This window comes from Leptodactylus fuscus, chromosome 7, assembly GCF_031893055.1.
Source record: "Leptodactylus fuscus isolate aLepFus1 chromosome 7, aLepFus1.hap2, whole genome shotgun sequence".
In the NCBI taxonomy this organism is placed as follows: Eukaryota; Metazoa; Chordata; class Amphibia; order Anura; family Leptodactylidae; genus Leptodactylus; species Leptodactylus fuscus.
In genome coordinates, this window is record NC_134271.1 from 105186232 (window position 1) to 105200117 (window position 13886).

The 13886-nt window shown below is 42.1% G+C and overlaps 1 protein-coding gene across 1 annotated transcript in view; it reads left to right on the forward strand.

The window, feature by feature from the left end:
* The first annotated feature begins 1021 nt into the window (after positions 1–1021).
* The window catches only part of PPP2R5E (protein phosphatase 2 regulatory subunit B'epsilon), a 74664-nt gene continuing 61799 nt past the window's right edge, over positions 1022–13886 (forward strand). Inside the window, exons 1-2 of the mRNA XM_075282776.1 lie at positions 1022–1454; positions 12185–12348. Of these exons, the coding sequence (XP_075138877.1) occupies positions 12192–12348 (157 nt within the window). The 5' untranslated portion in view covers positions 1022–1454; positions 12185–12191. The remainder of the gene's footprint in view (positions 1455–12184; positions 12349–13886) is intronic.

Genomic DNA, 13886 nt, shown 5'->3' on the forward strand with positions numbered 1-13886 from the left:
CACATGAATGATTTTCATAGTTTTACACAGACCATACAAATTCCTTTTTTTTTCCCTTTTGCACAGACACATGGAGTTAATAGCGTGTCCTATCCTGGTTCGTTTTTCTGCAGGAAGGATTTCCATCTAACTGCACGTGTGTGTGTATATATATATATATATATATATATATATATACACATACACACATATACACACACACATTTATTTATATTTGTCCTTTGTTTGCAGAGGCATAATGTAAGATTCTAAAAAAAGAAAAAAAAAAAGCTATAAGTAAATACAGTACAAATGAATGGCCCTTTCTTGCACCAAACGTGCGCCACATTTCCCATTCACAACCTCACTCACCACATTGTTTGGACAGAGCAGTTGGGCCTGGGACGCCTCACCCCGACATATTCAATATAACTCACCCCAGGTTTCCCATACACTTACTTTTGCCAGCTGCAAGGCCATGCTGCCCTGAGATCAGAATCTCTCTACCCCCAGCAGGGAACAAGCTCTACCAATATGGCAGGCTCAGATGCACCCCAAATCCCACATCAAAGGGAGAATTTAAAGAATTCCCCTTTAAGAGCTGGGTCCCCTTAAATGCATTGCAGCAATTGCTTGCACTGTGTAACAGAGACATAGTGGTCATTACACAATATGTATTATTTATTGGCCAAAACTGCTTCATACAAACAGACATTGACCGTGAAGCAGGCCTGAGTTGCAGGGCACTGTGGTACTTGTAGTTCCCGCACAATAGCCACAGGGCCAGCCCTCTCTACTATGAAGTTTCACTCTCAGTAGTTTCCCCCTGTGTAGTGAAAACAACACCCCATTCCTGCACAGCATTTCCCGCCCTTCCCCCTCTACCATACGGGCACTTCCCGCACCGACCAATCCCACAGTCCCTTCACCAGTGCTCTGCGCTCTCACACTAGCCTGCTAGGCTTGGGCCCTCGCCTCTCTGCTGGTGTGGAAGCAGAGCGCCGCAGCCAATCACAAGGCGTCCTCCTTTTGAACTTACCCGTTCGTCAGTGCAGCGGTGGGCGGGGCTAAGGATCAAAGCAGGTTAGGTTGTGTTTGTGTTCTGTGTGCCATGGACTCAGCCCAGTGATATTGACAATAGAGAGGAAATTGACAAGAGGGGGGCACAGTCCTGACCGTACCCAGCAGCGCTCCTCTCCCTCTGCCCCCCGGGGACAGACGCAGCCAAGGCCCAAGCCCGGGGAATGTGACTCCCTTTTTACCAGGGATTTTCGAGGTGATTGTGAACGGAGGAGGATTATCCCGGGCTCGCAGGAACAAGCTGCTGCTGGGGGAAGCGCTGAGGACTGAGGCCTAGGCTGAAAGCAAAGCAACCCACAGGGAAGGAAGGGAGGGAGGGAGAACCCTCTGTGCCAGCAACACCGGTTACCAGGAAACCCCCTGCAAAATCTCTAATCCCTATTAAGAGCTCCAAGGTAATCCAGCCACATTCCTGCTCCTGAGAGCAGCACCGTGTGTGTGCCATAGGGGGCACTGCCCTCCCCCTGCTTCCTGCCTCTATATGTGTGGACTGTATGAGTGTGTATACAGTGTGGAGCTATCTAGAGCTAGATTCTGCTCATCTGCTTGTATGGTTGAAGTGTAAGATGTGCAGATATGGATGTGTCTATATATATATTATGCAACTACATTTGTATATATATATATATATATATATATATATATATATATATTCATATTCTGAGTATATTGTACAAAATATTGATGTGGTAGAAAATTCCTCTCTCTCTTTTGTGCTTTGTTGTCTAAATAATATATATACATATAATATATATATATATATATATATATATATATATATATATATATATATATATATTACAAAAAAAAGTTCTAATTGAAACTAGTTCTTCCTTGATACAGGTTCTGCTTATTATTAGGGCACTATACTTTGTACATGGTGTGGTCAGCTGGGATAAGCAGGGTTTGTTTCGGAAGGGGGTTCTTGTTTACATGGCTGTGTGTATTGGTTGCTCTAACAACCTACATCCTACGTAAAATCAATGGGAAACTCAGGATGGGGGATGCCTCTTTGACTCTTGCACGTTGTCAAGGGGGTGTGGTGAAAGGTGGTCAGCAATATATTTGTTGTAGCAAATGGTTTTTGCATGTTATAACCTTCTGTGATCATTGCACTAATTGCATTGAGTCTGTATAGTATTTGCAGAATACAGGCTGCCCTATACAGTGACTGCAATGTGGATTATTGGCTTTCACCAGGGTACTATTGGGAATGTTTATAATGCAGTTCCTTATGGGATTTTCTGAGGTGTTAATGGGGGCTGTTAAATTTCCAGGGGCTTAAAATAATCACATTTTGTTTGGTCAAGGCTCCAGTATAGTTTGCTTCCCCAGTCTTTGTTGACATCAGTGCGTCAGCCAATCAGAACAAATTGGCACTCAGCTACTGATTGGCTTCATAGCCCATGTGCTAGCCAAGGATAAGGAACACTGAGGACATGAACTGAGACTCTCCTCTGGATCCTGTGAATGGAGAGTTCAGTTTCTGCATGTGTTAAAAATAGTAGCTGGAGCAGCCCTTTTACATTGATGGCCTGTCTCTAAGATAGTCTCAGTGTTTGATCATGGTGGTCCATTGACCTGTACACTTACACTTAAAGAGGTTTCCCCATTCATAATAGGGGATAAGTGGTTGATCGTTGTTTTGGGAACCCCGTCAATAATGAAAATACCTTGGGCCCTTTGTTGCACTTTATGGGAAAACATCTTTAAATGATCTGAATATATTTGATCCTAATGACCTATCCAGATAGACCTGAGTCTGATCCGCAAACCAATCTGCTGAAGCGCCCGCCAGAAGCCACATATGAAGAATATGGCCAGAAGTAGGCCTGCTCTTATTCAAGTGAATGGGAGAGGAGCTACAGTTCCTGGTGTTACAACTGCAGTGTATTGAGCTGTATACTTAGTATATGGCTTCTGGCAGCTGCATCAGATGATAGGTTAGGACCAACCATGATCATGTTGATAGGCCTTCAGATCCTGAACAATCCCTTTAATAAAGTGAATGGGGTGATCTGCAGTACTAGGCCCTGTCAACCATACCGTCAGGTGTAAACAGTGAAGGGCCTGCAGTTTCTATATATTGTTGGTGGTCCAGCCTCTAGGGCCCTTACCAAACACCAGTATTAATTTCCAGAAGAAAACCCTTCAATATGACGCAAAAATATTCTCTTACGCGCATAAGATTTCACAGCAACCTGAAATATAGAAGAGCAGTGAGCAACATGGCTTTAGAGCTGGAGTCCGGCTGGTTTTGGTTGGACTCTGACTTCATATTAAAATGCTTATTATTTATTGTACAATTATTGATATTGTGTATTGAATTGGATGCGGAGCTTGTTGCAGGTTTACTTTCATAGAGTTTCAGTTGTTACAGTAGTTGTTTTTTTTCCTGTATTACAGGAGCTTTGATGCTTCTTTCAGCCATCTACAGTAGAGTCAGAGTTGGTGGTTTGGCCTACTAACTACACAGTCCTGGTAGGCAACTGGTGGCTTAGGAGACACATGCTGACCTTGGTTGCTCACCCACCCACCCACTCCTTATATCCCTGGTATAATGTATAGTACAGCTCCTCAAACATATGATACTATTTGAATCATGAACTGATTTGGGGGTCTTATGTCCCTAATTTTCAGCCGTCATGGTCTGTATAGAGATACAGGAAAAGACTATAATGGTCTTGGACACTTTAGGCCTAGTAATGTGGTAGGCTGGCCAGTGCTGATCTTCAGCCTGTACTCTCCTACATGTGACGTTGCACCAGGCTCTGATGCTGATTTATGTATTGCTATTCAGGTTATTTTGGTTGGGAGCTGTTTCCCAGTTCTGCAGAGTCAGTCTTTTTTATCCACCTCTTGCACTTGTGTCCCCCATTACATATGAGCACATGATGGCTCGGGTAGTCCTGCCCTCCTGCATACCTAGCATAGATGCATGGCAAGCAGTGGAAACTGCAATGACAGGAAGATCATGTTTGCTGCTTATCACGTGTTGATGCTCCTGAATGAACAGCTTGGTTACACATTTGCTGCATGCTCCAGACTGCAAGGGGTTAAGAAATATTACACTATCAGTGTCTTTAAAGAGACCTTAATAATTGATAAGGCAGGTGTAGAAAGTGTTACTAAATATACACTAAAGAAGTATTGTCACCGATCACCAGCACACATAGCGAACCTCTCTCCCATTATATGCAGTATCACTACTGTATATTGGAGCCTCTCCTGTTGGATTATTAGATAAATCTCTATTAATAAGGGTCAGTGATCAGGACTGAGGTATAGATGCATAGCAATAGGTGTTAAAGAGGTAGGTAGCAGTTACTCCAAGAACCCTCTGCTGCAGAAGAGATCAGTATAATAGCACATGGTAGGTGGAGGTCCACTTAATGTATGGTATTGAGGCCCAGAAGCTATGGCTATGCTTAGATGATATGGATTTTTTCTTTGCAGTGACCAGTGTTTTACTATTCACCGTTGTTGTGAATGTATGTAATGTTAACCTGGTGTGCATATGATATTACAGGCCGGAAATCTATTGGAATCTCTTCTGATCGTGGCAGTGAAGTAACAGTTTTTGTTTTCAGGGCAGCAGCAGTGATGTCTGGTCAGCGAGATATAACCACTGCATCCAACCACTGACCTCAGTCTTACTAGAGCCCTTGTATTGGAAGGTACTGAACAAATTGTGATGACTAGAAGACTGGACTAGGGCATCTCCAAAATGACAGGTCATGTAGTGTGTTCCCACTATGCAGTGTTTAGTACTTGCCAAAAATGGTCCAAGGAAGGGCAACTGTTGGATTATACACAGGGTCATGGATACTAGATATTCATTATTCGGTGTCCGATAGAAAAGTGTAAAAGCTCACCGAATATCATGGGTTACTGCATATAAGACCGCAAACCTCAGTCCAGACAGTGCCCTTGCTGACCCAATTCTATCACCAATGCACCTGAAGTAGCATTAGGTCTTGACCCTTGAGTAATAGAAGATGGGGGCCTGATTCACTTTTTTATTTTTTTCTTAATACTATGTGGATAGTGGGTGCATGTATCTCCTACCTGGGGAAGAGATGGCACCAGGCCAGCACAGACAATGTAAGTACCTAAACATGGCTTCAGACCAGCTATACTTCTTCATGGTAGTGACTATCCCAAATGGCAGCGGCCTCTTTCACTAAAGTAAGATGCTCCGCCATACAGCAAATATTGTTCAGGATGGGTTTGAAGAACATGACAAGCCTTTAAGGTGCTGGCCTCCAAATTCATCAGATCTCATTCTGGTTTAACATCTGTCAGACATCCTGGAAAAACATGTCCTCTCCTTGAAGGCCACACAACACACTTTACAAGACTTAAAGCATCTGCTGCTAATAATATTTTGGTGCCGGGTATTAATAGAAGTTGTATTATACCACATCAGTGTACTTGTATGGACTAATAAGCATTCACAGGTTTTTCTTTTTGCTGGAGTTTTGCAATTTTTCATTTGCTTTTGCTATTTATAATCTTATGGTAGTTCACACTAGTATTGCATTTCCATTGTTTGCGTCTGTTGGGGGACCAGAACAACGGAAAGGTGCACCGCTAAAACAGCAGTTGGAGCCTGGCACACTCCTTCAGATGTCCACTTTTCTTAAAGGGATTCAATCATTAAAATGCTATTTTTTCTCGATAACACATAGGAATAGCCTTAAGAAAGGCTATTCTTCTCTTACCTTTAGATAACTTTTCCGAGCTGCCGTTTGGTAGAAATCCCAGTTTTCTTCTGTATGCAAATGATTTCTCTCGCAGCACTGGTGGTGTCCCCAGCGCTCAAACAGCACTGGGGGTGTCCACAATGCTGCGAGAGAAATCTCCAGCGACGCCGCTATCCTCGGAAGAGCTAATAAACCAAGGTGCAGGGAAAGTGTGTGTGTGTGCGGACACACAATCTTCCTTTACCTAAAGCCACTACATTGCTCAGGATAGGTACATCTTAGAAATCCTGTAGCTATCTGAATTGTTGCTTGTAGATTAAAAAGAAAAAAAAAAGTTTATAATGGAAGTCCAGGATTCCTATTAAATGAGGTAAAATCTGTTCCTTCCCTAAAGGAGATTCCTTGGTGAAATAGTGCCATTTTATATTGCGCTCACAGCCACTCCTCAGGGTCCTACTTTAGTGAAACATTTGTTGCTATTTTTAGTGCTTTGATTTCACCTTTGTTCTGTAAATGCTGTACCCTAAGCTGGGATTATATATGTAAGATAAACAGCAGTAGCGGAGGGTTTACATTGCTTTATATTTAGGTAGCTGCGCTGGTGCTGCTGATAATCCTGCCTGTTATTTTGGGGTCTTGGTTAAGAGATGCATTCAGCGCCTCCCCATGCAGGCATGCAAATTTATAGTGGTGAAGAATAATGCACTCTGCCGCGAAACCGTTTTTTTTTTTAATCGGACACAGAGTCGGACATGCAGTACTCTGTGTCCGGTTTAAAAAAACGGTTTTGCAGTGGAGAGCATAAAACGCTCATCGGGGCACACGGCCGGACCCGGTCTGACACCTTTCCGTCTTCTGCATGCAGAAGACGGAAAGCTCAGAACGGACTCCGGGCGCTAGTGTGAACCTAGCGTAATGCTGAGGCCCCACGTTGTGGAAATGTATCTTTTTTTTTTTTTTTTTGTTTCAGATTTTGTTGCGGTGTTTTGAGCCAAAGTCAGGAGTGGATTAAGCATAAGAGCTTCCTATATATGTCCCATTCCTTTTGTAACCACTCCTAGACTTGGCTAAAAAAAAACGCAGCAAAATCTGCAATAAAAGAAGCTGCGTTTCTGCAACATGGGGCCTCAGCCTAACAGGTTTTCTAAAAGAGCTATTAAGTTGTAAGAATGCCATCAATAGGGATCCACAAATCCTGCGAATAATAAAGTTGCTTTTCATCCAGAATTGTGCTAAAAAATAGCGACATACCTCCTGGCCACGATGAGTGCTGTGTCTAGGAAAAGGGGGTGCTGCAGTTTACCTCGTGCTAGGCAGAGATGAGACAGAATATTATATATATTATCGATAGCAGGCAATATTGTTAGGAATTATGTAGTCTTGAGGGGTCTCATGAACACAACCCCAGTGCTTATGTCTTATGGACATCCTGGGGGTGGGGACCATCAACCACTTGGGGTTGCTTCTATGAGCAGAGAGCAGAATTCTGAGCAAGTAGTGAGCAGTTCATTTCCCTGGCAGGCGTGTGAGGACAAGACCCCTTTAAAGCCGCGACCACATGTGAGTTCACTGGTGGATAACCTACTGTGAGTTACTATAGCAGTGAAGCGTTGGGGCAATTTGGGACCTTATACCACACTCAGGTCCTTATGGACTGTGGGGGGGGGGGGTTTAGTGTCCCAAATTTCCCTGTTATAACTCAATCTGGAGCTTTATAACTCGCCCATCGGCTGTGCTCCTCAACCAGTGCAGTTCTTCCGTGAAGCTAGACCTTGGCTTCAGTGCGCATGTGCCCGATGTCTGGAGTGTACATCTCCAGCTTCACTGAAGAACAGTACAAGTGCACGAAGCTCTAGAGCTCATTGTTAGGGCTGAGAAATGCATCGAAAAATAATCAAAATCGTAAGTCAGCTAATTTATTGTGAACTTGCAATAACATTGGTTATTTCAATTCTTCTTCCTTGGCATCCTATACTGTGCTGCCATTGGCTAATGGAAATGTCCCTACCTCATCATTATCCAGTCAGGATTGCTGACACATGAATAACCAGAATCAAAATTCAGTGGTGGGGTGTGGCTTCTCAAAAGGGGTGTGCCTTAAAATAATCATTCATTAATCATAATTGAGGTAAAATGTTCAGTTGATCATAATTTTGATTTAGGTCAATAAAAGCCCAGCCTTACTCATTGGACTCCTATAGATAACCACAAAAAAGGGAATGTCAAAAAGATCCTATCGCTAATGAAGTATCCAAATAGATCATAGGATGATATGGGGTGAGTAGATCTCCGAATAAATGTAAGCTTTATTAAAACCTAGAAGTCAGAGCTAGGGGTGTAAGAAAGTGTGATGTAGGGGTAACATGATAGATGTGACCATACCCCTATAGAGAGATCAATACAGCACAAATAGAACACGAAATAATTACGTCAATAAATACATTTTATTTTAAACACAAAGGAAGGTTGTCAATAAAAACAATTAAAACGAAGTACTAGATGGAGGACCAGAAAACAGCAGATTTCATGCATGTCAATACAGACATGTACATTAGTGCATATGTTATTGAAATCGATATTAATAGTACATGACTAAACATAAAGTGTGCGCCGTAGTGCTAATACAATAATAATAGGATGTATATGGTATAAAAATGGCAAACAAATATCATGTATGTCACAATGGCAACTGTCTGTAAATCAATTTGTGCAAAGGAATAACACACACACACACACACACACACACACTTGCTTGGTGCTTGTCTGGTTAGGAGAAAGATGGACACAATTTCTATTGGACTGACCTAGCAATACACCCACAGACACATCCTTTAGAGACATTTACACTAAGTGCCACCAACAAATTGCTTGGCGAATTGTTCACCTGACACCAGAGATTTGCTCAGGGCTGAGTTAGTACAACCAAGGGTCAACCGTGGGTTTCCCAGAGTCAAGCTGACAGCGGGAAGCAATAAAGCCGGCAGCTCGTGTAATAAACTTTCAGGTCAGGTTCATGCAGGTAACCTTGAGCAATCCCCAGGTTAACTGCATATATTAATGTGGGTGGTATTTTTTACTGTAAATTCCACCTCCTCAATAGAGTAAATGGCACAATCCCAAAGAAATCCGCAATATATAAGGTCTGATTCACAGTTCAGTTCTCTTCTACAATGATGTATTATCACAGAAGACAACAAAAAACAATAGAAAGTTTGCTGCAACCCCAGAGAACGTCCTGGCATGACATCATACTGTAGGAAGTCTGGTGCCAGGTTGTCACATGTTGTCGGATCACCTGTGATGAGTGCAAAGGGATCTTCAGCACATGCCAAAAACTGCTTAGAATAATGCCGAAAGCAAAGGAAGTAGAGAAAAAATGAGGTCATAAAGGTGGGGGAAGTGCTGTTCTTGCTTCATGAGTGTTTTCTGCATCTGTACTTTTAAAGGCTGGTCTGAAAATGCCTATGACCTACCTAAAATGAATGAGTCTGCTCTACTCTTGCACCACTCCTGTCGGGCCGGTTTGTACATTTGTCCGCTTTATCCTTTTGTCCATAGTGATGAAAGCATTGGATGATGCGACGTGTATGCTGTGATCACACATTGCAGTTCGTGTCCTGAGGCCATGATATAGGGGTGAATTCACATGCAGCTAATTTATTGCAGAAATTTCCGAGGCTGTCCTATTCGTATCAATAGTGCTTGCAGAAGTACATGTCCTTGCCTCCAAAATGACCCCATTAAGATATATGATTTTGAGTGGCCGAGATTTCTGCAATAAGTCTGACGCTTGGGAATCCTCTCCCTTCCAGTCTATGGATGATGGAAATGGTGCGTCTATTTTCTCATCTACTTTCATGAACCCCCCAACCGCAAAAAAGCAGTCTTGTAACATACAGATGCAACAGGGACCTGCACATGTCTGTCTTTCATGTCATCTGTAATCCGCGTTTCCTAGTTTCACTTTTTCCCCCAATCTTGTTTCGTAATGGATCAGCGAAGAACATAACTCTGATGTCACCCATGTGCTGGCTGTTTTCTTTTTTTTATGACTTGAATGGGCCAGTTTGGTACAGAGTATAGACCAGAATAACACATGCATGGAGTTTCTTTCTTTTTTTAAAAAATGTATATAATTTAAAGCACTTTGATTAGAAACTTGTTTGTGTGAATAAATCCTTATGTGCTCCGCTTCTCTGCTGCAAATGGTAAACCCGGTATCTATATATTGAGGGAAGGCTCCCATAATAATGAATATCACTGCCAATCTATTACAGATTTTCCCCTCTTTTGTCATCTATTTTGATACCATACAGAGCTCCACGCATGCGCCCTGTTATGTGCCCCACTCTCCCCTGTACGTATACTGCTCTGCACTTGTATGGGAAATCTTTCCTGATCTGACGGGATGTCATAGACTGTAAATGGATGGCTCCTGCACACAGCCTTGCTGGATTTTTTACCAGATACTCTTCTTTAGTTGATATCCAATTGTGCATTGTCAGTAAAAAACTTTCTGGCACAGTAATACTTATATGATTCATTTGTGGCTAATGCAAAGAGTCCAGAGCTGTCTGTGGATGTAGAGCAACAAAACAAGCCACGATTATTATCACTATTATTATTATTGTCATTGTTTAGTCACCTTTGAAGCCTGTTTTCCTATTGTAGTTATACACTGTACAACATTTTACTCATTATACATTTTACAGGCTAAAACCATTAGATTCACACAAGATTCTCAGTTTCCTAAATACGTGTTTCATTTAGGCCTCAGGAACATGGCACAAGGGTCATAGGGCACAAGTTGCTCTGTCGATTGAAATCTATATGGGGCTATTCTCCCTAGAATCAGTCCTATGTGCAAAGGCCTATACACTTGTATGGGCACTACATTCTGACTCTGCTTGTCCATATTATGGCCAGTTGTGCATGTCTACTTAAAACCTGACATCTTCTAGTAATAAGAGATTATTACTATTAAGAGAGATAGACTATTAAGAGATAGACTATTGAGCATCTATCTATACCATGTGGTATGTATTTACAATGGTCGTCTGGTAGCTTATAACTCTTTCCCAATACATGCAAATGTAGTGATTTTCATAGCTCGGAGCTATATTGCAGCATATGGCCCCAGAAGGGAGCAAAATTTCCACAAGTGAAACTTTTTAGTAGTTATTTGTAACATGTGGCTAGAAAATGTTCCTTTGCATTGCCATGATCCACAGAACAAGCCCTTTTCACTCAATTTAGGCTGCTGAAGTACCAGGGACAGCCGCAAGTTGGGGGTCTGCAGCTAAAGCCCCTTTATTGTGGTGATCTTTGGTGGTGTCAGGTCCCCTCAGACCACACATTGACAGCCTATTTATCAATTGAAAATCTTGGAGACAAACTTACAGGCTTGCTCTTAGGAGTTTGCAGGTCGTCTGTTTCTTTAATGCGCAGTCGATCATGTTTTCTCTCGTAGCTGCAGAGACTGGCCCATTAATATGTGTTGCTCTCGATCATCCTTGATACTGTACCTTGTCCAACCACCATGTATTAAAGGGAACATAGAAATGGCATAAAAGTAAAACCTTAATCCAAGGTGGCCACACTGATCTTGTTGTGACTGGACCGTCTATTGTCAATCTGCTATCTAGGGAGGTTTGGGAGGTCCCAATACACATTCAATTGTTAACCAGCCCATCAAAATCATTGGTTTGGTAGATATATATATATATATATATATATATATATATATATATATATATCTCTATCTAAAGTGTATGGTCAGCTCAGAGAGGTTGTCCAGCAAAATTGGACAGCACCCTTAACTTTTAAATCACCTGGGGCAGTGGGGAAAAGAAAATGTATATTCTCCTTTCCTCGATGCTCCAGTGTCCACCCTGCGCATCCTGGTTCTTCTGCTCCAGCGACTTCTCCTGGTTCTCTTCTGGAATTCCACTAAAGCTGCTGATTGGCCTCAGGAAGAGGAACCATGATGTCACAGGTAGTGACATTGTATGCCATTCGCTGATTGGCCTCAGTGGTCCAATCAGCAGCTTCAGTGGAACTCTGGAAGAGATCCGTTCAGCAGAAGGACCTGAGCGTGCCAGGAGGACACCAGAGCATTGGGGACAGGTGAGTATGAATTTTTTACATTTTTTTTTTTCAATGCCCCCAGCTGATTTAAAAGTTGAGTTGTCCGTTTTTGCCTAGACAACCCCTTTAAATCTCACTTGCTTTTTTGGGATGGTCACAATGTCAGCAGTTGAACATATTAGCCTTCTGGTGAAAGCCTGAGACAACTCTGTTAACACTTGAATACTCAGTGCAAATTTAGCGATGAATTTTAATGTAGAATGCAAAGTAGAAATTCATTATTTTAGTGTATTTTACAACTGACCCTTACTTCTGTCTTTTTTTGTCTTCAGTAGGGATATGTCCTCAGCACCAACCACTCCTCCATCAGTGGATAAAGTAGACGGATTTTCACGGAAGTCCGTCAGAAAAGCCAGGCAGAAGAGATCACAGAGCTCTTCACAGTTTAGGTCTCAGGGCAAGCCTATAGAGTTAACGCCTCTGCCTCTGCTTAAAGGTAAGTGAGTGTGTCATGTGTGCCAGCAACCACATACAGTATGTCCGCAGTGTGATCGTTCCCATTATACAGGATGTGTAAATATGCAAAAAATCCTTTATAGAGATTGAGATTCTTAAAAATATACATGTACAAAACTTGCACAATCTCTTAGGCTATGTTCACATTCAGGTTAAATAGGTTGTCCACGATTTAGATACTGATGACCTATTCTTATAATAGGCCAGAAATATCAGATTTGTGTGGAGCCCCACGGAAAGGTGTCTTATTGCTGGGTCTTCCACTGCTGGGACCCCCTACCCATCATGAAATTGGGGTCTGAAGAAAAGCACAGCACTCGGCTATTTTTACTAGTAACGTAGAGATAGGTTATGTTCACGTGGAGTTTTTTGTAAGGTGAAAAAATCTGCTTCAGGAATTAGGAAACTGGTTTTTTTTGCATGATGCGGTTTTTGCTGTGGTTCTTTTGCTCCAGCACACTCTATGGACCTGTAAACTTCTCTTTAAATAATACGGATTTTGCAAAAACCGTGTCGCGTTTTTCTGCCTTCCATTGATTTCAATGGGTTTTTCAAGGCAGAATCTGCCTGAAGATAGGTCATGTTGCTCAGCTAGAGGAAAAACTGCTACTGACTCCCATTGAAATGAATGGGAGGCGTTTTTTGAGGAGGATTTTGAAGCGGATTCTGCCTCAAAATCTTCCTGCAAAAACCTCCGTATGAACTTGCCCATAAAGAAGATGTACAAGGTCAATTATTTCTAAATACTTTTTATGGGAAGAAGAGCTTTGTTTTGGCCTGGTTCTGCAGTATTGAGTCACAGTCATCTGTGTGTGCGGTGGGGTCTGCTAATACATTTACATATCGTCTCCATGCTTGTCGCTTTATGACGTATGGGAGAGTGTGACTACATAGACCTGTAGTGACTTGTATCCATCGCCTTACATGGAACACTATATAGTGCAGTAATTCTGGTCAGAAGTGAGGACTTTATATTATGTATACTAGCCATCTTCTTTAAGAGGATCACCTCCTTAGAAAACTGCTTTTCAATTACTATCTCAAGGAAATTTCAGTGTAGTTTAGGCAATGGCCCGTGAACAAGTTATCATTGTGGAACCCCTGCTCTGCTGGCATCAATCACAATCCTCTTTTGCCCCAGCATGTATATACTCTCATTAAGAGGCGGAGATCACGTCATCACCAGACCTATGTATGGCTACCTTTTAGTCTGGCCATAAACACTTAATTCTGCCAAACATGCATGTCTGTTTCAGTGAATATTGCTGTAATATAATACAAAACAAACAGTATGGGCCTATGACAATTTGCAGGTGACTTTATGGATCCTTGCAGTATTAGTTATATGTATGAACTCTTTAAAGGGTTTTTATAGGATTATTTTATGGTCAGTGGAGAGCCCCCTTCAGGACAGTCAGCTTTTGGTAAAATGAAGGGGCAGAAGCTCTGTAGGATTGAGCTGCAGTACCAGGCAAGGCCATGTGCTATGGATGTTTGTATGAGGAACTAAAGTAAAGG